The sequence below is a fragment of the Stegostoma tigrinum genome, chromosome 4 (assembly GCF_030684315.1).
Source record: "Stegostoma tigrinum isolate sSteTig4 chromosome 4, sSteTig4.hap1, whole genome shotgun sequence".
Taxonomy (NCBI): domain Eukaryota; kingdom Metazoa; phylum Chordata; class Chondrichthyes; order Orectolobiformes; family Stegostomatidae; genus Stegostoma; species Stegostoma tigrinum.
Window position 1 is genome coordinate 116,285,275 of NC_081357.1, and position 23,020 is coordinate 116,308,294.

The following is a 23,020-nucleotide window of genomic DNA, read 5'->3' on the forward strand; positions in this document are numbered from 1 at the left end:
TCTTCTTCCACAGTGACCTGCACAACACATTCTTCCTTGGTAAAGACAGATGCAAAGCATTTATTTAGTTGCTCAGCTATGCCATCTTAAGCCACATGTTGTAGACCTAAACACCCCATTATCCCTCTTATCATTCTTTCATGTGCCTGAGGATAACTTTGGGATTTTCTTCCATATTGACTGCCTGTGTTTTTTCAAACTCTATTTCTCTTTGTTTTTTTCACTTTCCCAGTAAACCTACATTCAGCCTGGTTCTCAGTTTTATTATTCATCTGACCTTTGTCATAAGCACGGGGCGGGGTTAGAGCCAGTGAAGTTTTCTTCTTCATCTTAAAGTCCTTGCCCTCCTTCATCCAAGTAACTCTAGACTTATTTACCCCGTCTTTTCCCCTTCATGGGAATTTACCTTGACTATGCTCGAAAGGCAACTCCTTGTTCCCTTACCAATATGCCAGCCAACGTTTGATTCCAATCAATCTAGGCTAGATCCATTCTTACCCCTTTGAAGGTGGCTTTTCCTCGGTTCATTATTCTTATTGCGGATTGTTCCTTGTTCTTTTCAATAGAAATGTAAAACTTGTAAAAATGTAAAAAATGTAATCTAATAATAATTGTCCCCTACATGTTCTCTTACAGACATTTGATCCACTCAGCTAATGTCATTCCTAAGAACCTAGTCTTCCTTTTCCATTGTAGTAGAAACCTACTGCAGTAAAAAAAATCTCCTAGATATTTCTTGCCCTTCTCTGCCCTTTACACTATTACTAATTGAGACTATATTCAAGTAATTAAAGTCCCTAATTATAACTACTTTATAATTCTTGCAACTCTCTTTAATTTCCCTGTAAATATCTTCCTGTATCTCATTATTTGACTACTTATAGTCTACACAAACAAAGTTATTGCATCTTTTTGTTTCTTGTTTTGGTCAGTGACATTCTCTGTCTTCAGCATTGAAATGTTCTCATGAATCAGTACTTCCGTAATTCCCTTTCCTTCTTTCCTATGTTTCCTTATATTTAGGAATATTTAACAACCCGCCCTGTCCTTCTCTGAGCCAGGTCTTCTTCTTAGTCACAATATAATATTGCCAAGTGGTAATCTGTGCATATAAAGCACCAATCTTATTTACTACACTCTGTATTCAAATATGTGCACAGTAACACTATTATAAACTTTGTTACTTTCTCCCTTGGTCTGAAACCCCACCTGATAACATTCTGTTTCCTGCTTCAGAGCTCTTTCCTTCTATCTGTCTCTGATTCTCAGTATTCTAGGCACCTTAGCTTTTCAATATGATAGTACCATCACATTTGTGCTCTGTTGGTTTAACCCCTCAGCAGTAGCATTAGCAAGTTTCCCCACAAGGAAATTGATCCCAGTTCTGTTTAGGTGCAAATCCATCTAGCTGTATAGGTTTCATCTGCCCTAGAACTGATCCCAAAGTCCCAGGAATTTTAAGCCTTTCATCCTGCACTAACTTTGCAGTCACACATTCATCAACTTATTATAAACTTGCATGTACTACTCAGAGTAATCCAGATATTATTAGCACTGGGGTCCTGTAAAGTAATGGCCTGCTTATTTTCTTAAATTCTAATTGCAGGATTATATCCACTTTCTGCCCTTAAAATTGTTACAAATATGGACCACGACTGCTTGCTTTTCCCCCTCCACCTGAGTGTGCGTATTAGCCGTACAGTGATTTCCTCTACCTTCATGCCAAAGAGGCACACCATCCACAATTAACAACTGTGGCTGCAGAAACACCTGTCTATTCCTTCATTGAATAATGCCATTATTACTCTTCAGTTCTTTCTTATGCCCTCCTTGGCTCTGGCAACAATCCCCAGATGAACCATTATTCTCAACAGCAGTTAACTGCAGAGATAGCAGGAACTGCAGATGCTGGAGAATCTGAGATAACACGGTGTGGAGCTGGATGAACACAGCAGGCCAAGCAGCATTAGAGGAGCAGGAAAGTTGACATTTCAGGCCAAGACCCTTCTTCAGAAATTGGGGAGGGGACCCTGAAATAAATAGGGAGGCAGGGGGAGGCAGATACAAGATGGATAAAGGAGAAGACAAGGTGAGAGGAGACAGACAGGTCAAAGGGGCGGGGTTAGAGCCAGGGAAGGTGAAGGTAGGTGGGGAGTTAGGGAAGGGATAGGTCAGTTCAGGGAGGACAAACAGGTCAAGAGGTGGGAATGAGGTTAGTGGGTAGGAGATGGGGGTGGGGCTAGAGGTGAGAGGAATGGTTAAAGAGGCGGTGACTAGCTGGGCTGGTTTTGGGATTTGCTCAGGGCAGGGGAGATTTTGAAGCTTGTGAAGTCCAATTGATACCCATGGCCTGCAGGGTTCCCAAGCGAAATATAAGATGCTGTTCCTGCATCTTTTGGGTGGCATCATCGTGGCAATGCAGGAGGCCCAGGATGGAGATATCATCCGAGGAGTTGAAATGGTTCGTGACTGGAAGGTTTAGTTGTTTATTGCAAACAGAGCGTAGGTGTTCCGCAAAGCAGTCCCCAAGCCTCCATTTGGTTTCCCCGATGTAGAGGAGGCCACAACGGGGGACAGTGGAAACAGTATATCACATTGACAGATGTGCAGGTGAACTTCTGTTTGATGTAAAAAGTCTTCCTAGCGCCTGGGTTCTTGGTGAGGGGGGAGGTATAGGGGCAGGTGTAGCACTTGCTTCATTTGTAGGGAAGAGTGCCGGATGTGGTGGGGCTGGAGGGAGTGTAGAGCGGACAGGGGAGTCATGGAGAGAGTGGTCCCTCCGGAAAGCAGATAAAGGTGGAGAGGGAAAAATGTCTTTGGTGGTGGGGTCAGATTGCAGATGGCGGAAATGTCGGAGGATGATGCATTGGATTTGGAGGTTGGTGGGGTGGCACGTGAGGACGAGGGGGATTCTGTTTTGGCTATTATTGCAGATAGGGGGTGTGAGGGATGAGTTGCGGGAAGTGTGGGAGACACGGTCGAGGGTATTTTCGATCACTGTGGAGGGCAAGTTGCAGTCCTTGAAAAAAGAGGCCATCTGGGATGTTTGGGAGTGGAATGCTTCATCTGGGGAGCAGATGTGGCAGAGGTGAAGGAATTGGGAATTGGGGATGGCCTTTTTACAGGAAGGTGGGTGGGAGGAGGAGTATTCTAGGTAGTTGTGGGAGTCTGTAAGCTTAAAATGGATATCGGTTTCCAGGTGGATGCCAGAGATGGAGACAGAGAGGTCCTGGAAGGAGAGAGGAGTGTCAGAGATGGTCCAGATAAAATTAAGGTTGGGGTGGAAGGTGTTGAAGTGGATTAACTGTTTGAGCTCCTCATGGGAGCATAAGACGGCGCTGATACAGTCATCAATGTAACGGAGGAAGAGCTGGGGGACAGGGCCAGTGTAGCTTTGGAAGAGGGATTGTTCCATGTAACCTACAAAGAGGTAGGCATAGCTTGGGACCATGCGGGTACCCATGGCCACCCCCTTTGTCTGTAGGAAGTGGGAGGAATTAAAGGAGAAGTTGTTTATGGTGAGGACGAGTTTGGATAAGCAGATGATGGTGTCAGTGGAGGGGGACTGATCGGGCCTGCGGGACAGGAAGAAGCGGAGGGCCTTTAGGCCATTTGCGTGGGGAATGCAGGTGTATAGGGACTGGATGTCCATAGTAAAAATGAGGCATTGGAGATCGGGGAATTGGAAGTCCAGGAGGAGGTGGAGAGCGTGGGTGGTGTCACGGACATAGGTATGGAATTCCTGGACCAAGGGGGAGAAAATGGAGTCCAGATAGGTGGAGATAAGTTCGGGGGAGCAGGACCAGGCAGACACAATGGGTCGAAAAGGGAAGGTGGGTTTGTGGATTTTGGGAAGGAGATAGGAGCAGGCAGTGCGGGGTTGGGGAATGATGAGGTTAGAGGCTGTGGGTGGGAGGTCACCTGAGGTGATGAGGTTGTGGATGGTTTGGGAGATGATGGTTTGGTGGTCGAGGGTGGGGTCATGATCCAGGGGATGGTAGGAAGAGGGGTCAGAGAATTGGTGCCTGGCTTCGGGAATCCCCGCGCTTGTTTCTTCTTGACTGTCTCTTCACTCTCTGCCTGCATTAAGCTAGAGGGTGACCACCTCCATAAAAGTGTTATCCACAAAACTCTCAGTTTGCACATGCAACACAGTAGTGCGAGCTTCTGTTCAAACTCCAAAACTTGAACAATGGAAGCAGAAGTTGCTAAAAATACCCAGGAGATCAGGCAGCATCTGTGGAGAGAGTGATGGTGCGAATGGGGGAAAGGATAAAATGAATATAGTTGGGGTTGAAAATAATAAGCAGACTCAACTTCACATTCTTCCTTATATTCGAAATGTCTGAAATTATTTTAAATTTTGTACAATTAATGTGCCGATGATTTTGAGCTATTCAAGACTTGTTTGAAAATATATGAACACTTCACCTATTCTTTGCAACCTAATTATGCATGATACTAGATAAACAAATACTATTAATGATAAATTGATCAATTATTCTATTAACATTGCAACTTTTCCAGATATGGGCTTCCTGTTAATTTCCAGGCCATGCTTCTGCAACCAAATAAAAAAACCATGAAGCGACTACGAGATGTACTAAATGCACTTTTTAAACACCTAGATGAAGTTGCTGCAGCTAGCACCATTGATGTAAGTTGGTGCAATGATATGCACTTGTGATATTGTTATTTCACTGCAACTGCTTGTTTGACTGAAAAGACTAAGAATTCAAGCCCTTGTCAGTGCCTTCTAATCATCATGTTCTCCAAACATTCTTATTTCCCTGCCCAGCTTCTCCCAACTCCTTTGAATGTAAAGGAGACCAGGCACTGGCAAAGCTTTACATCAGGATGACCCTGCCTCTTGGGATGTGTTTTTGTAAGTTTAAGTGGGAATCAACTGAAAAGCATCCGTGGCCCCAGTGTTAGTTCAGGCCCTCATACCTGGCTCAGACCAGACTTTAATAAGGCCACCACAATGATTAATGTTGTTCAGTTGGCAGCTCTGTCATTGCACAAACAAAATTAGCCTCAAAGAGACCTTTCATACATCCCCTTCTCACCCATTTTTGGAGATAGTCTGCACAGCAGCTGAGTGGGTTTAGCTTGAGTACAATTTGGTTCATCTTTTGTTCTCTATGTTTCTGTTGTGTTGCTATTTCTATACCATAAAAAAAGAATTTTCTTAGGTGGAAATGGATTTTGTAGCTCATTGAAACTGTCCCAACTCGTAACATGACACTTCAGCATTGGTATCCAATTGAACACCCTAAGATTTCTGTCCCTACCATTCTGCTTGGCAGATGATTCCGCACATTTGTCATTGTTTGAATAATGCAGTTATTCCTAACATCTATTTTATAAACATTCTTTTGACTTTCTAAAATTGCATACTTTGGTTCACTTAAGCTCTAGGCATTACGGTCTTCAACATCTTCTTTTGTTTGTATACAAAAACGCATGTATTTAGAAATAACTTACAGCAAAGGTCAATGAGCTGAAGGGTCTTCAGTCGTCATGACTGTTCCTTAATTTAGAAAATGAATCACATTGTACAGCATTGTCACTTGTCATTGGATATGGTTGTCACTAGCAAGGCTAGCATTTGTTGGCCATCCTTAAATTCCCTTGCTGGGATTTGAATTTATGGCTCCTGATTCTGGGCATCTGGAATACTAATACCGTAAGTTAGCACAGTGTGATTACCTTCCCATGATAATCAACCAATGAATTAATTAGATTATATTTAGAAGTTATTTAGTTACTTAATTGATTGTTGTTTCAAATACGTATCCTCATAGTGGAAGGAGGAGATAAAGATAGATTTAAATTGGATTATTTTCTTAGGTGCTACAGTCACATAAGGATTCAAGGTGCACACAAATAGTAGTGTTCCAGTGAGAACCAAGCTACCCCAGGGATCATAATAGAACACATCACCGGCATCCTCAAACACTCCTTCCATTACCAGGAATGCCAGAATGCAGTACTCAGCTGAATAGGGAGTGGTATGTGACATGGCGTGGTCATTGTTAATTAACAGCCTTTGCCATCACCAGAGTAAAAGCTAAGGAGAAGGAGATGCCGTAACAGGAATGCTACATTGCTGACTGGCCTTTCTGTCCAGCTTCTATGGGATCTAGTTAGACTAATAAGCCCACCTTCCTATTCACTAACAACCCTGCACTCACTATTTTTTAAGCTTGGGCTAAGTTGGCAGCAAAATTAAGTTTATCCATTGTCTGCAACCTTCTAGCTGGGTTTACCCTTCATTCTTTCAGAATCATAGAAACCCTACAGTGCAGATAGAGTCCATTCAGCCCATCAAATCTGCATCATCCCACGGCTACACCCCCCAAACTCCCAATCTCCCCCTAAAACCCAACATTTCCCATGGTTAACTCACCTAGCCTATACATTCCTGGACACTATGAGCAAGTTAGCATGGGCACTTCACCTAACTGTGCAAAGAAACCGGAGCACCTAGTGGAAACCTTGACACACATGGGGACAATGTGCAAACTCCACAGACAGTCAGCCAAGACTAGAATCAAACCCAGGTTGCTGGATCTGTGAGACAAAAGTGCTAACCACTGTACCATCATGCCACCGTGTTCCCAGACGCCAACCTGGTGAGCTTACAACAGAGGATTACAACTACCTGCGTGCCAAACAGTGGAGAAGCATTCAATAGGCAGGGCCAAGTGATCCCACAACCACAGATTGTCTAAATCTGCATTTCTGCCACATCCAGCTATGGATGGACAACTGAAAAACTAAATGTAATAGGCAGAGGAGACATTACGGATGTCACCATCCTCAGTGATGGCACAGCTCAAAATATTAGTGTAAACAAGAAAGCTGAAGTATTTGCAATCATTTTTGGCCAGAAGTGCCAGCAAATGATCTATCTTGCCTTCCTCCTGATGTCCCCAGCATCACAGATGCTACTGTTCCGCCAATTTGAATCACTTCATGCTATATCAATAAGTGGTTCAAGGTATAGAATATTTGCAAAGGCCCTATGATAGGTGCTGACAATATTTGACAACAGTACTGAAGGCTTCATTTCTGGAACTAGCAGCCAATTACAGTTGGCATTTATCTGGCAATGTGAAAAATTGCCGAGGTATGTCTGTCCACAAAAGGCAGGACAAATGCAATCTGGTTAATTAACATTCCATTGGTTTCCTCTTGATTGTCTGGAAGGTTTTGTTAAGAGTGCTAACAAACAGCACTTATTCAGCAATAACCTACTCATTGATGTTAACGTTAGGTCCTGCCTGGCCTCTTGGCTCATGACCACAATATAGTCTTGTCCAAGTAGTGGCAGAAGCACTGAACCCAGAGTGAGGTGACAGTTACTGCCTTTGACATCATGTGACTGCATGTGGCATCATGGAGCTCTGGAAAAATAGAGACAATAACCAGGCTGGAGTTGTACGTAGCACAAAAGATGATGTTGTGGTTGTTAGGGACCAGTCATCTCAGTTCCAGGACATCCCTGAAGCAGTTTCTCAGGTGTTCCAAGTCCAACCATCTTCAGCTACTTCATCAATGACCTTCTGTTCATCATTAGGCCAGAAATGGGTTTGTTGGTGATTGCACAGGGTTTAGTGCCATTTGCAGCTCTTCAGGTACTGAAGCAGCCCGTACCTATGTTCAAGAAAACCTAGACAAAATTCAAGACTTGGCTGATAAATAGCAAGTCATATTAACTCCACACAAGTGCCAGGCAATGTTCATCTCCAATGAGAGAGAATCTGATAATCTCACTTTGACATTCAATGGCATTTTCATTGCTGAATACTTCAGTATTCACATCTTGGAGGTCTACATTGACCAGTTATAGAGCAACTAGACCGGCAGGATGAATACAGTGGCCATACCGACAGGTCAGAGATTCAGAATACTGAAGTGAGTAACTCATCTTTTGACTCTCCAAAGCCTGACCACCATCTATGCGGCACAAGTCAGGACTGTGAATAAAAACTGTCCACCTGCTTGGCTGATATAGGTTCAACAACACTCAAGATTACTTCAGGAAAAAGCTATATGCTTCATCGTTACCCAGTTCACCAATTTATGCATCCACTCCCTTCCTCCACTTCTGACACACAGTGATAGCAATGGGACCATTCTGAAGTTGCACTGCAGCAAATTACCTAGGCTGTTTCCATGGCACCTGTGACCTGTGCCGCCTCAAAGGACATGGGCAGCAAACGTATGACTATATCACCATCTGCAAATTCCTTTCAAGCTAAATACCATTCTGGCTTGAAACTAAATTACCACACCTTCAATGTGATTGGATTGCAAAACTGGAGTTCCCTTCCTAACAGCATTGTGGGGATACTGGTACTAGAATAACTGCAGTGGTTCAAAAAGGCAACTCATCACCACCTTCTCAGAAGTAATTTAGGAATAGGAAACTAATGTTGGCTTTGACACCTACATCTCATGGGGGAAAAAAAAACTCACCCCTGAGTTTTAAGGCTGTGGGTCCAAGAATGAGGGGTAACATATTTAAGCCAGAGGTGAGGATATTTCCCCTCTCAGAAGGTTGTGAATCTTTAGAATTCTATATTGTAGAGGGCTGTTAAGGCTGGGTCATTGACCATATTCAAGGCTAAGATAGACAGTTCTTTTTTTAATCAGTAAGAAGTCAGGGATTATAGAGAAAAGGCAGGAAAATACAGTTGAAGATTATCAGATCAGCCATGATTTCATTGAACAGTGGAGTAGACTTGATGGGCTGAAAGGTCTACTTCTGTTCCTATATCTGATGGTCTTTTGATCAAGCACCACTCCAACATGTGCACCGGAATCTTGAAGTTTACAATCCAGTGCAGTTACATAGTTGTGCTGCACCGTTCAAGGTGCCATCTTTTGGATGAGATATTAAACTATTTTGTGCACAATAATTAGCCTTCCAAAACCAGCTTTTTACTTAAGCAAATAGAGCAGCAAAAAATGTACCAGAAAATTTGCATATATCAGCATTCCTTTGTCAGCAACAGCTCGTTGCGTTGTGGGAGCACCATCATTACAAGGACTGCTGTGGCAAACTCAGCAGTTTGCTTGGATATCTACCAACAAGTGGCAATTGTCAAGAACTGCAACTGGAGAAATCAAATGGATTCCAAAATAAAAACAGGGGGTGCAGAGGGACAAAGGACTCATCAGTGATGCTGGTGTTGCTTACAACCAATATAAAATAATTTAAAACACTTCATAGAATTTGTGAAATTCCTTACTTAGTTACAGTAATAGATCTAATATTTATTCTATATACTTACAACAAAAAGCCTTATGCAACATAGCCTACTGAAAATTTGATTTCTGTATGACAAGTTATTGCATCCTTCGAGTCATTTGAAGTCTAGAGCAAAGAGGGAAACAACTTGATTTGTCATTTGTGTTACAGCAATCCAAAAACCAATCTCTGGAAGGAAACAGTTTCTGCCTCAGCAACTCTCTGTTCTAATAGTAATTTCAAGTCAAAAGCTTAGTTTCCTATGACACTTTTAAAAACAAACACTACATCAGTTGTAATTGTTACTAAGGGATAAAATCTCACCATTATTATGGTAATTGTTACAGAGTAGTTGATATAAGACATTTGACAATCAGCAAACATCCAAGTACAAAATTGGTGGCAGGTTGGCTCAGTGATTAACACTGCTGCCTCACATCACCAGGGACCTAGGTTTGATTCTCATCCTCTGGTGATTGTCTGTGGGGTGTTTGCATATTCTCCCTGTGTCTGTGTGGGTTACCTCCAGATGCTTCAGTTTCTTCCCATAGTGCAAAGATGTGTGGGTTAGATGGATTGACAATGCTGAATTGCCCATAGTGTCCAGAGATGTGCAGGCTTGGCAGATTAGCCTTGGGAAATGCAGTGTTACAAGGATAGGTTAATGGGGCAGGTCTGGGTGGGATAGTGTTTGAGGGTTGCTATGGGCCAAATGGCCTGCTTCCACCATACGGGGATTCTGTGAAACTCTGATAGGAAATGGATTGGTATTTCAATTTTATTGTATTTTTTAAAAGTAATTTGTCCAACTCTAAATGTTGCATATTTATTCAGGAAACAAGTGAGAGGAAATGTTATCAAAACAGATCACGGGCCAAATTTTGCAGGTGGGCCTGATAGCAGGCTGAGAACCCAGAGGTGACTGTAACACAAATGACAAATCACATGTAAGATAATAAAGTGTGAAGCTGGATGAACACAGCAGGCCAAGCAGCATCTCAGGAGTACAAAAGCTGACGTTTCGGGCCTAGACCGAGATCATCAGAAGGGCCTAGGCCCGAAACGTCAGCTTTTGTGCTCCTGAGATGCTGCTTGGCTTGCTGTGTTCATCCAGCTTCACACTTTATTATCTTGGATTCTCCAGCATCTGCAGTTCCCATTATCTCTGACAAATCAGATGTGACGGTTCCAGAGAGCACATCTTAATTAATCAATCAGAGATGGCAGCCAGGGTCCAATGTCAGGGGGTTCTACTCAACACTGGCTACTAGAGCAGAAAGATCCTGCTGGGGACCAGCAGCAGGAGTGGCAGCAAAGCCATGAAGCATTTTCATTAGTAACGCAACAGTATACTATTTATGCTGCAATCTGGTTACTGTTCTTAACCAGCAAATTGAGAAGCTGCTATCAATGGACATAGGGTTTTTTTTCAAAAAAAAGAGCTATCCAACTTGCGTCTTTTCACATATGAAACAACTTTTTCTTTAACAACACTTTGATCACAGTAAGGTGCTAGCTATCAATGTTGGTCCAGTGTACTCCCTGGAAATACAATGTGCAAAGCAACAATAACTTCCTGTATTCAGCATTAAGTTACCCCGAGTTGTGCTAATGGTTAATTTTCCAAGACAAAGTTTCTGAATTGAACTTTTGTTTCCATGGGCAGCGGTGTGGAAATACATGCCAACTGATAGTATTTAATGGAGAAATAGTGGTGAGACTAGGAGAGTGCAAAAAAAAAGGACACAATTTTCCATTCTCTTGTAGTTGGTGAGAAGGACAAATGGAAACTTGACCGCAGCAAATAAGTTTTGGGTGACAAAGTTCAATCCATTACCAATTAAGGCTTTTAAGTGATCATATAACAACCACTTAAGACTTTAACTCACCACTGTGCCTTTCCACCAGGTGAGAAAACCCTGCCAACGTAGTTGCCTCTCTCTGGGAATGGTTGCGGGCAGGGATACTAGTTGAGAGCACTGAAAGCCACCACACTGCCCTTGCTCCTTGAAATAACTCCACAGAGGCAGGTATCCTGTCACCAAGTCCCCCTTCATTTACACATGGCAAGTCTGGGACACTGATCCAGCTCCCTCAGAGCCAGCTCTCAGAACGAAGAGAACCTCTGACATTCCTGTTCTTATCTGTCAGCCGGGGCTCCCTGATTGGAGCAGATTGACAGCCCCAATCAGGGAGCTGCTATTCTATGCAGTCCACCTGACCAACCTCATTGCAATCACTAAACCTCCAATTCTCTCTCCCCACAGTTCTCAACCTGACACACCTACAGTTCTAATTTATTTTTTATTTAGAGATCCATCTGAATAGTTTAATGACCATTGAGAAGCTGCCACTTGCATGTTGAAAAAGTGAAGGGTTTTGCTCAATATTGGTGTTTACTGGGAATCATTCTTTGCTTTGCTATTCTCACAACTAAGAATATGTCTCCAGTAAAGGGATAAAGCCATCATACTCTTACCAGACCACTGGGCTATTTTCTAATTAGAGAGAGGTGATTGGTGGTGATTTAACCTTAAGGTCACCATACCTCAGGCAAGGGGATAGGTTGAGATGGAGAGTCCTTCATGGTAATCTCAGCTGGTGTGGGAATTGAACCCACCCTGCTGGCATCACTTGTTATTCTTACTGAGATCAGTATGCTATTCTCTACTCCTTAAGAATTCAAGACTTTTAATTGGGCAGACCAATGTCTCATTGAACACTTGATAATAGAACTAATCCAATATCATGAATGTAAACCATTCATATAAATTAAACCTATGTCAAAGACTATGAGGAGCTTTGGAATTTTAAATGAAAGGCTGCATATAAAGCAGGTTATTGTTGAAGACCATGGTCAAGCTTGTAATCAAGATGGGACTGTAGCCGGGGGTGAATTGAATCTTTGTTTTGGTTGTGCAACAAAGCTTTATTTTTAGTAACCAATAACTGATAAAATCAAATAGCCTGCTGAGGAAAGTAAATGTAAGGTCAGAAGTCACACGATGCCAGGTTGTGGTCCAGCAGGTTCATTTGAAATCACAAGCTTTCAAATTGCCAGATGAAGAAGCAGTACTCTGGAAGTTTGTGCTTTCAAATAAACCTGTTGGACCATAACCTGGTGTCATGTGACTTGTGATTTGTCCACCCCAATCCAACACTGACATCTCCGTATCATGGCTACCAGTGAAAGTGATATAGCTAGACGTTGGTAAGGCCATATTTGGAGCACTGCATGTAGTTCTGGACGCCCTTGTATAAAAAAGGATATAATTAAACTAGAAGGTGTGCAGAAAAGATTTACTAGGATGCTATTTGAACTGGAAGAGGCTGGATAGACTGGGTCTTTTTCCCTGGAGTGTAGGAGACAAGGGCTGACCTTGTAGAGTCTATAAAAATATGCAAGACATAGATAGGGTGGATAGCCAACAGCTTTTCTCCATGCTAGGGCAGTCTAAAACTAGAGAGATAGCTTTAAGGTGAGAGGGGAGAGATGCATAAACGTTCAGAGGAGCAATTTTTCCACACAGTGTGTGGTGAGTGGAATGGGCTGCCAGAGATAATGATGGAGGTGAGTACAATTTTGTCATTTAAGAAACATTTGGATAGGTACGTGGATGGGATAGGGTCGGAGGGATATGGACCAATGCAGGCAAATGGGACTAGATTAATTGTTGAAACTGGGCATCATAGACAAGTTGGGCCAAAGGGCCTAGTTACATGCTGTAAACTTCTATGGCTCTAACCTGAATAATAGAGGATGCAGGAGTGAGCAAGAGCGAGCTTCTTCAATTGTGCCTCTCAAATCCACAACCTGTACCATCTGTAAGAACATAGGTAGCAGGCACCAGATCATCATTACTGCTAGGTTCCTAACTTGGAACTATGTTGCTATGAATGAGAAAAACGAAGCTGAGAATCCTTGGCCCAATTTACGACATTCCCAGACTGAACAGGAGTTGTTATATGGTGCACACAGTAGCATCAAGTTGCTTGCCAGTTCAATTGGCTCAGTTAAAAAGTACATTCCATCAGTTGTCTCAGAGAAAGGTGAATGGTGCCATTTTTGGAGGTATAGACCATTGCCACAGCGGATGCAGTTTTCTCCAGTTGACAGACATAGATGTTAGGTTTTGCGGAATTCAGGCTGCTGATCGCTAAATAAGCTAAGATTACAGATACTGCTTATTTATGAATTCCCTTCCACCATTCTACATTCCTTGCTTTGGTGCTTGGGGAGAAAAGAGGCTAATACTTAGCATATGTGGACCTCAAACTCACTGATTCTGTGGAAATGCAGGACTATTATATTCCAAATACATTTGAAGGAACAAAAACATTTCTAGCAGTACTGTGTTCCTACCAATAGGTGGTAAGGGAGTACTTTGTAAGTCTAACTAAAGTCTACTGTCAGAACCAGACATGAGTAAAAATGGTTTCATTTTTCCCTTTACCGGAGAAATTTATTTTATAATTTGTGTAATTATCATTTGCATTGTTCGCTTGTAAATTCCAAGCACTGGATAAATATTCAAGAATTCCAAGAGAATTTGGTATATGAAGCTCAAGAAATTGATCTCTCTGAGGACCTTGATGTCAAGTCAATACAAATTTTATGAAGGGTCTTGCATTCGAGGCATATGTTCTCAGAATATTCTATTGCCTTAATTGTTTACAATTTGTTTACTTTTGTTAAGCTATTTATGTTTTGTTCTTATTACATTCATATTTGGGATGAACAGATTCAATATTTTCATTTGAGCAGATATTTGGGAAAACCTTGATGGCATCAATCAGAAACAAGAAAAATCATGTGACCTTCACATGTATTTTACCATTTATTTTGCTTGTTTTATAATGAATTAACAATATTCCACAGATCCCACTTTTGAAACTGCAAATGCTTTATTGGCTATTTAATTAAATTATATGGTGGCTCCAGATACAGAAAAAACAAATAACCTTCTTGCCACTGAATTCTCTGTATACTCATCCTTTTCTAGCTCTTCTCCTGTGATTAAATTGCCAATACGGTTCTTTCTTCCAAGAAAGTCCTAAACGGAGCTCTGGATTCTCTCACAATTTATTTAAGCACATAGACCACGGATAAATTTTGCTGGGGTATAAAAGAAATCGCAAGGAACCATGATGACATGGCTTCCTGATTATTCTTGCCACCAGGGAAGATTCCCGGTCACAGGAAGGGAGACAGTTCAGCCATGTCCTGAACAGAGGTGGGGGCATCTGGCTGAGCATGTGTAACATACCAGTTAAGACCCTAACAGGTAGGAACAGGAATAGGCTGTTTGGTCCCTCGTGCCTGCTCTGCCATTCTATAGGATCATAGATGATCCAACATACCTCACGTGCACTTTCCAGCCCCTTCCCTGTAACCCTACTGATTAAGAATCTATCTCTCTCAGCCTTAAACATACACAAAGACTGTGACCCCACTGTGCTATGTGGTAGAGTTTCAAAGATTCACACCCTTCTGAGAAAAGAATTTCCTCCTAACTTAGTCTTTATCTCCCTTCTAATCTGAGACTCTTCCCATGAGGGAAAACATCACCTCAGCATTTACCCTGTCAACCCCCTTACGAATCCTATATGTTTCAATGGATCATCTCTCATTCTCCTAAACTCCAATGGGTAGAGTCCCAATCTATTTAACATTTGGTCACAAGACAGTCTCCCCACAAAGGAAAAGTTGTACTGTTGGGGGTATGATTTTTTTTTTATCAGGAGAGGCCCTAACACATTGGGAAGCAGTCAGGTCCATGGAGCCAGTTTCCTTGGTGCATTCTGGGACAGAATGGGGTTTGTGAATTGGGGAAAGCCATCTTAACTGGAAACTCCATGCCATAGAGAGGGGCTATGGGTGGGAAAGGCAGTCCCTGTACCTCCAAAAGGCCATCTGAAAAAAACAGAAGAACTGTGGATGCTATAAATCAGGAACAAAAACAAAGTTGCTGGAAAAGCTCAGCAGGTCTGGTAGTGTCTGTGAGGAAAAAACAGAGTTAATGCCTTGGGTCTGGTGACCCTTCCTCAGAATTGAATCACATCACATTCTTCAGTGACTGCCTCTAGCTCAGACTCACCCCAAGTGGATTCCAACTGAATTTTCATCCCTCATGTTTTGAATCCTCATGGATCACAGATATCTCTGTAATGTTCAACGTTCCATGGGCAGCTGCTCTCACCGCATCCCGAGATCCACACTCAGTGCCATGCAGCGTCAATGCATACTTTCAACCTCTCTCTCCAACAGCATTGCAACATACTGGCTCAGCGTTGCACCACTCCACAGTTCCACTTAATCCTCCAGCTCATTCGTCGTGCTAACTAGAAGCTTTTTCTTTTCCTTTCAGGCATCAAGGCCCACAAGATGCAACAACTCAAAGATACACATGGCCCTCTGGAACTTTCCTCTCCTACCCTTCCCTCTGACTTCATCCCTTCACTCAACTCCCCAACCTCCTGTGGGGTATTCACAATCCCTCCTAACCTTCTGCTCTTCGATGCTGAATGTTCTGTACTCAGTGAAGGCCTCTATCTCTCCGTGTCCCCACTTGAGCGAATTTCGGGCACGCCATGATGCCAAACTCGTCTTCCTCCGTCTTTGCCTCCATGCTCATTTTTTTGGACAAGAGTCCTTGTCCGTTCTATAGACCCTTTTGCCAAGTTCCAATGCTGTCCTCCTCCGGCCTTTTACCTAAGCTTGATCTGTTCATTGAGAACTGTTGACATGATATTAGTTGCCAAAAGAGTCATCAGACCTGAAACATTAACTCTGTTTTTTCCTTCACAGATGCTGCCAGACCTGCTGAGCTTTTCCAGCAACTTTTGTTTTTGAGCCATCTGGAAGAGTCTGCCTGCCTGACATGTATGACTTTTTGTTTCATTCTTAAGTCTCCAAATTTCCTCCCTCAGTCCCAGGAAATGCAGACTAGGTGCATTGGCCATGCTAAATTGCCTGTAGCATTCCGGGATGAATAGATAAGGTGGGTTATAGGGGGATGGGTCTGGGTGTGATGCTCTGAAGGTTCGTGTGGACTTGTTGGCCGAAGGGCCTGTTTCCACAATGTAGAGATTCTGTAAAAGAGCTTCTATGTTTAGCTGTTGTGTTGATCACAAGAGTTGACAGCTGCCAATGCTCTTTGGTCCAGCAGCAATGGGAATCCACCTATCTTAGGAGGCTGCCTCTGTGAATCTACTGGGTTGATCCTGTTGATGGTACGTAAGTCCAGGATTTCACTTGGTCCCAAAGACAGCTCCAGAAATGGTGTTGAAATAACTAAGGATGAAATTAAACAGCATACATGTTTTAGTAGACTGGCTGCTCAGTTGCAGATTATCTATCCCTCATGTCTTATCCTCCCTGGTTCAAGAATAAAAATGATGAATAAGAACTCAGAAATGCAGGGATTTTTGATGCTGGCTCACAAGCAAGAACTAGTGCCAATGGGTAGGGGAAGACTAGATTGGTGCAGTGGGCCTTGGGAACTGCTCTTTGCTGATTTCTATTTGTAAACAAAAGATTCTTGAGTGGATAGAAGATCTACGTGACACTCCCTTCTTTGAGAAAATCAGCTCTGACCCAAGTGACACAAGTCCGCAATCGTTAAATTAGATATAATGCTGAACAATATGGCCAAAATAATCAGAATAAAAGGCAAAGGAATCATGTTGAAAAAACTGTAGAGTGCCCCAGTGAGTCACCATGTCTTCTGGTTACTGGAACACAAGAAGATCTTCAGTTCGTTGGTGCTGTTCAGGACAGAGCCATGAGATTATTTCTTCAATCCCAGTGTTGAATTGGGGAATAACGTTTTAACCCAAGGGCCTTATTTCAATAGAGCAGGCCTAACTCCCATCTCAGCTTAATGTCAGTGATATGACATAATGATCGGTAAAGTAGGAGGGCATAGTCAGGGGACGCAATTGGAAAGGATTGGAACCTGGGTCATGGGAGATCCAAGGCTTTCTTGAAGAGTCTGAAGAAATACTGTGGCTTTTCATTACCCATAAAAAAAGACAACATACTTCAATGCCTGCAAACTGTTAGCCCTTTCTGGGCTAACATCACATGGCAACATGTTTACTTTACAGTGCCTGCCTGAACACTGATTTTGCAATGCAAAGTTAAAACACTGTTAAGTGTGATTGATGCCACAGCTGCCTGACTTTTAAATTTCCGTGATGCTTTTATCTGCCTGATCAAGGACTTCACTTGCTCCCTGAAGCATACCTATTAAAACAACATGAGCACAGTTTGAGTATAGATCTGACAGTCCCATGGTGCTGAAAATTTGACCTCACTCCAACCCAGCCCTCCCCCTCCCCCGGCCCTGATTAAAAATCTTGTTTCTAAATGGTTCATTGACTAGAATTGATCATGTGTTGTCAGGGGACTTGGTCATGAGGATAGACTAGAGCGACTTTTGCTTGATAGCCTTGAAAGAAGGTGACTTTATGGGTACGCAAAAAATAATCATCTGCATGATAAAGTTTGGATCTGGAATAATATATCAAACTAAACTGCAGCAATAGGATCAGAGATAATGGGAACTGCAGATGCTGGAGAATTCCAAGATAATAAAATGTGAGGCTGGATGAACACAGCAGGCCAAGCAGCACCTCAGGTGCTCCTGAGATGCTGCTTGGCCTGCTGTGTTCATCCAGCCTCACATTTTATTATCCTGCAGCAATAGGACATTTGTACATAATTGTTAACAGAAAATGGGAGATTGCTAGAAAAATTCTTCCTGGTCACAGGATGTCATCAGCATTTGCAAGTGACTTCTGCATAGGGTGATGGATGCTTAAGCTCTGGAATTGTTTATGGCTTTGATCATGGCAAGAGCTATAGTGTCCTTCTGAATGGATGAGCTAAAATAGGCCAAACAGCTGTCGTCATCCATACATATCATGTGATCTTAAGACCCTTATTATTGAAATAACTTAATACTGTGCTGATTCCATTTCTATTGCAGGTCACCATGGACATCCCTGGACTGAATGTCAGCCAACAAGATTACTATGCTTATGTCTACTTCAAGATTGACATTGATTTATTTAAATTTAAGTAAATCTTTGACCAAAATAAGAAAGAATGGGTGCCTCTTGAATTTCCTTATAGGATGGGTTTTAAAAACGAAGTACAAAAAATCTCATGCACATGCAAAAACATGTACACATGGAAGTGTGTCGCTTGGTAATTATTAAAAATCTTTACCTTAATTCAAATCAGATTTTAAAATGTAATGATTGTTGAGGCTTGTCTTTTACACATTTTAAATGAAAAACTCAGTATGCCTGTCTTATTAGCAAATATTGATTACAAATAAAACATACCTTTGTGAGTATATTACCCTGAACTGTTTCTCTTATCCATTTCATGTTTTTACCTAGCCAAATGATTCAAACTCCAATCATCATTGTTGTTGAATTTGTGATTTTTTTACGTCAAATATTAATTTGTCTACACAATAACAAAAACACTTACATGATGTACTTTATTTGCTTTCAGTTAATTGAGCTTTCTCTTATTGTAGCTTTAAGATTTAAAAACAAATCCTTGTTTAATTTTCTTTGATTCTTTTAAGTTACAGTTGTACCACTTGCAACTAAGGCTCAGGCTCTCTACTCTCTACTGCCTGCAACATCTCCTGTCACTGGCTATTGCCCCTACCTTAATAACCTCTGTGCTGCTTACTCACTTAGAATCGCTACAGTGTGGAAGCAGGTCATTCAGCCAATCGAGTCCACACTGACCCATCTTCCTATCCTATCCCAGTATTTCTGGATTTCCCACGGCCAACCTATCTAACCCACACATCTTTGGACTGCAGGAGGAAACGTGAGCAAACCCACACAGACACCAGGAGAATGTGCAAACTCCACACAGTTGTCTGAGGGTGGAATTGAATCCAGGTCCCAGCCATTGTGCCACCTCACTTTGGACATCTCAACATCTTTACCCCACCTACACGGGCACCAAGTCTACTCCCTTAGACTTGGAGACATTACCATTTGTTTACAGCACAGGTAATGAATATGGCCTGTACACCTACTGGTGTATGGGTGTGGGATTGATGTAGCAATGTGCTGCACAGCAACATGCCCATCTACTTGACTGCTGACAAGCATGACAAGCTGTCTGGTTTTGTGACTGTGCTTAACTACAAAACAATTAACTCTGGATGAGGAGGTAAAGTGCAAATAGGCAAGGCAGGGAAGCTAAGTGTGAGTAAACACTAAGAGCAAGCAAAGTACTGGAAATAGAGTATGTTCTGTGAGCTTGTCCTCCTCAGAAACAAAGTGAGTGAATGCTAAGAGAGTGAGAAAGCAGCCATGAGATGCAGCCTGGTCCAATCCATAAGAGACCGTTGGGAGAAGTGTACTGTATGTGAATCAAACGTGTCATGAGGCTGCAGAGAGATGGCACATGTTAGATGCTAGAATCATTGGATGTAGGATTTGTGCAATCACTGCATAATGCACTGTGCCCTAGATGTTGATAACAGGAGTCCAAGCCAGAGATCCAGAGAAATGCATAATGAACTAGACACCTACTTTGACTTCCACATCAGGAATTCTTAATATTTAGTTTTCGTCAATGGGTGGCCAAATGGAAGCCTGCATACTAATGAGGTGAGTTTAGATTGTAATAAGGGTGATAATGAGCAATAATCTATGTTAACAGGCTGTTTGTCTGTAACTAGTGATAATCTTATTTCAATATCTGGTATTGAGTTGTTGCATCTGACATTGAGATAGGCCTTCTTCAACTTTACACATAATTCTATCAAATTTCTCTCCATAGCTGATGTCATTGTTTGCTTTAACTGTATCCTTTAGGCCCTGTGACAGTGATTCAAATCCCGCCATGACAGATGGTTAAAAGCTCATTGAATTTATGAAAGCCCTTTAGGAAAGGAAATCTGCTGTTCCTAACCTGGTCTGGCCTGCATGCGACTCCAGACACACAGCAATAGGATTGACTCTTAACTGTCCTCTGGAATGGCATCACAAGCCATTCAGCAGTGTAAAAAGCCACAAAAAGGAATGCAAACAGGAGGACCAACTAGGTATTGGAAATGAAAATGGCAAGCAAACACAGCTCTCTTGACCCTGCAAACTCCTCTGGGGGCTAGTGCCAAAATTGGAACAGCTGTCTTAAGGACTAGTTAAGCAACAGCCTGACATACCCACACTCATGGAATCATATCTTGCAAGCAATGTCCTGCCCACTACCATCACACACCCTGGGTATGTCCTGTCCCACCAACAGGACACCAAGTAGAGGTGGTGGCACAAAGCGACACAGTTGAGAGGGAGTTGCACTGGGACTCCTCTATGTTGATTTCGGACCTCATGGCATCAGGTCAACCATGGGCAAGGAAATGTCCTGTTGATCACCATTTATCCTCCCACCTCAGCTGATGAATCAGTACTCCTCGAAGTTGAATGCCTCTTGAAGTAGGCACTGAGGGTAGCAAAGACACAGAATGTACTCTGAATGGGGCTTCAATGTCCATTACCAAGAGACACTCAGCAGCTCCACCACTGACTGAACTGGTCAAGTCCCAAAGGATATTGCTGTTAGACTGGGTATGTGCCAGGTGACGATGGAACGAACAAGAAGGGAAAACATGCTTAACTTCATCCTCATCATATGATGCCTCATATGCATCTGTCCATGACATATCAGTAAAACAGACCATTACAAAATCCTTGTAGAGACAAAGTCTCATCTTTACATTGAAAATATCCACCATCATGTTGTGTGGCGCTATCACCATGGTAAATAGCATAGACTTTGAAGAGGTCAACAACTCTAGAATGAGCATCCATGAGGTGCTGTGGGCGATCAGCAGCACAGAGTCATACTTCAACACAATCTGCAAATCTCATGGCCTGGCATAATGAGAGAGAATGCTGGTTCAATGCAGAGTACAGGAGAGCATATCTAAAATTGAGGTATCAATCTGACAAAGTTGTAGAACAGGGCTACTGGCATGCCAAACAGCATAAGTAGCAAAAATATCCCCATCCTCAAAAATGCAAAAGAGAAGATTGAAGCCTATGCAAAAACCTTCAGCCAAAAGTGCCAAATGGATAATCCAGCTCGGCCTTCTCTTCAGGTCCCCAGTATTATAGCTGCCAGTCTTCAGCCAATTTGATTTGTTCCACATGCTACTAAGAGTCAGTAGAAGACACTGCATACAACAAAGACAATCGGCTGTGCATGTCAAAGGTCTAACCAAAGTAACAAATAATCCACCTTGATACCTTACTCTACTGCAACCCTGTAGATAACCTCACAATGCTGCACTTCTCTAGCTTCCACATGTTAAAGAAACTATCCCCTACGGACAAGCCCTGCACATATTCATGATCCGCTCAGAAGAGCAGCAATGTGACTAAAGATGCCCTCACAAGAACAGGATACAATGCTCAACTCATCGATTGTCAGTTCTGACATGCCACAGTGAAAAACTGCAATGATGTCCTTGGAAGACAGACACAGGACATGACTGAGAGTGTACCCGTCGTCATCCTGTACTTCCCTGGAGCAGAGAAACTATGCTATGTTCTTCACAGCCTTCGACATGTCATCGATGATGATGAACATCTTGCCAAGGTTATCCCTACGCGTCCACATCTTGCCTTCAAACAACCACCAAATCTTAAATAGACCATCATTCATAGCAAACTATCCAGCCATCAGGATAACACAACCCTGCCATGGCAATGTCTACAAGACAAGCCAGATCATCGACAAGGATTCTACCATCACACGGAACACCACCGACCATGTACATGGAAGATACTCATGTGATTTTGCCATGAAGATGGCCTCATCCGTGATCTTGGGTTCATGTCATGCTGCATGGAATATCACCACACTTCTGTATTTGTAAAATCTTGCTGCCTGCTCTTGATAACTCGTTGTGACCTCTCTACCTTAATTAGATTGTACAGTTTTGGATTACTTGTTACTTTGGTTAGACCTTCGGTATGTACTCTTACACCTATTTTGTTTATCTCCAGCATCAATTAATCACATCACAGGTCATCCCTTCACTTACTATCCAGCAGTTGACACTTTACTCACTCCGTCTGACACTTTTGATCACTTGCAAAGGCTTGTTATTCAGCCTGTCGACGTTCCACTCATACCATTTGTATGATCTTTAAATCTCTTTGCCTATGCATTCTGTGCCTGTGTACCTCCATTCATTTCACCTGATGGAGGAGCAGCGCTCAAAAAGCTTATGATTTCACATAAACCTGATGGGCTATAACCTAGAGCCATGAGACTTAGAACATAAGAACTAGGAACAGGAGTAGGCCATCTGGCCCCTCGAGCCTGCCCTGTCTTTTAATAAGATCATGGCTGATCTTTTTGAGACTCAGCTTCACTTACCCACCCACTCACCATAAACCTTAATTCTTTTACTGTTCAAAAATTTATCTAGTCTTGCCTTAAACACATTCAGTGAGGTAACTTCAACTGCTTCACTGGGCAGGGAATTTCATTGATTCACAACCCTTTGGGTGAAGAAGTTCCTCCTGATCTCAGTCCTATATCTGCTTCCCTTTATTTTGAGGCGATGCCCTCTAGTCCTAGTTTCACCTGCTAGTGGAAACAACCTCCCTGCCTCCACCTTATCTATTCCCTTCATAATCTTATATGTTTCTATAAGATCTGCCCTCATTCTTCTGAATTCCAATGAGTATAATGCCAGTATA

The 23,020-nt window shown here is 42.4% G+C and overlaps 1 protein-coding gene across 8 annotated transcripts in view; it reads left to right on the top strand.

The window, feature by feature from the left end:
- LOC125452974 (V-type proton ATPase subunit C 1-A-like) overlaps nt 1-18,629 on the top strand; it is an 84,102-nt gene extending 65,473 nt beyond the window's left edge. For 5 of the 8 annotated variants that reach the window (XM_048531990.2, XM_048531994.2, XM_048531993.2 and 2 more), the window contains 2 exons: nt 4,528-4,657; nt 18,256-18,629. In XM_048531990.2, coding sequence (XP_048387947.1) covers nt 4,528-4,657; nt 18,256-18,351 — 226 coding nt within the window. In that variant the 3' untranslated portion in view covers nt 18,352-18,629. Of the gene's footprint in view, nt 1-4,527; nt 4,658-16,070; nt 16,146-18,255 lie in introns of all 8 variants that reach the window. The other 3 variants (XM_059645620.1, XM_048531996.2, XM_048531992.2) reach the window with 2 other exon arrangements.
- The last annotated feature ends 4,391 nt before the right edge of the window (nt 18,630-23,020 follow it).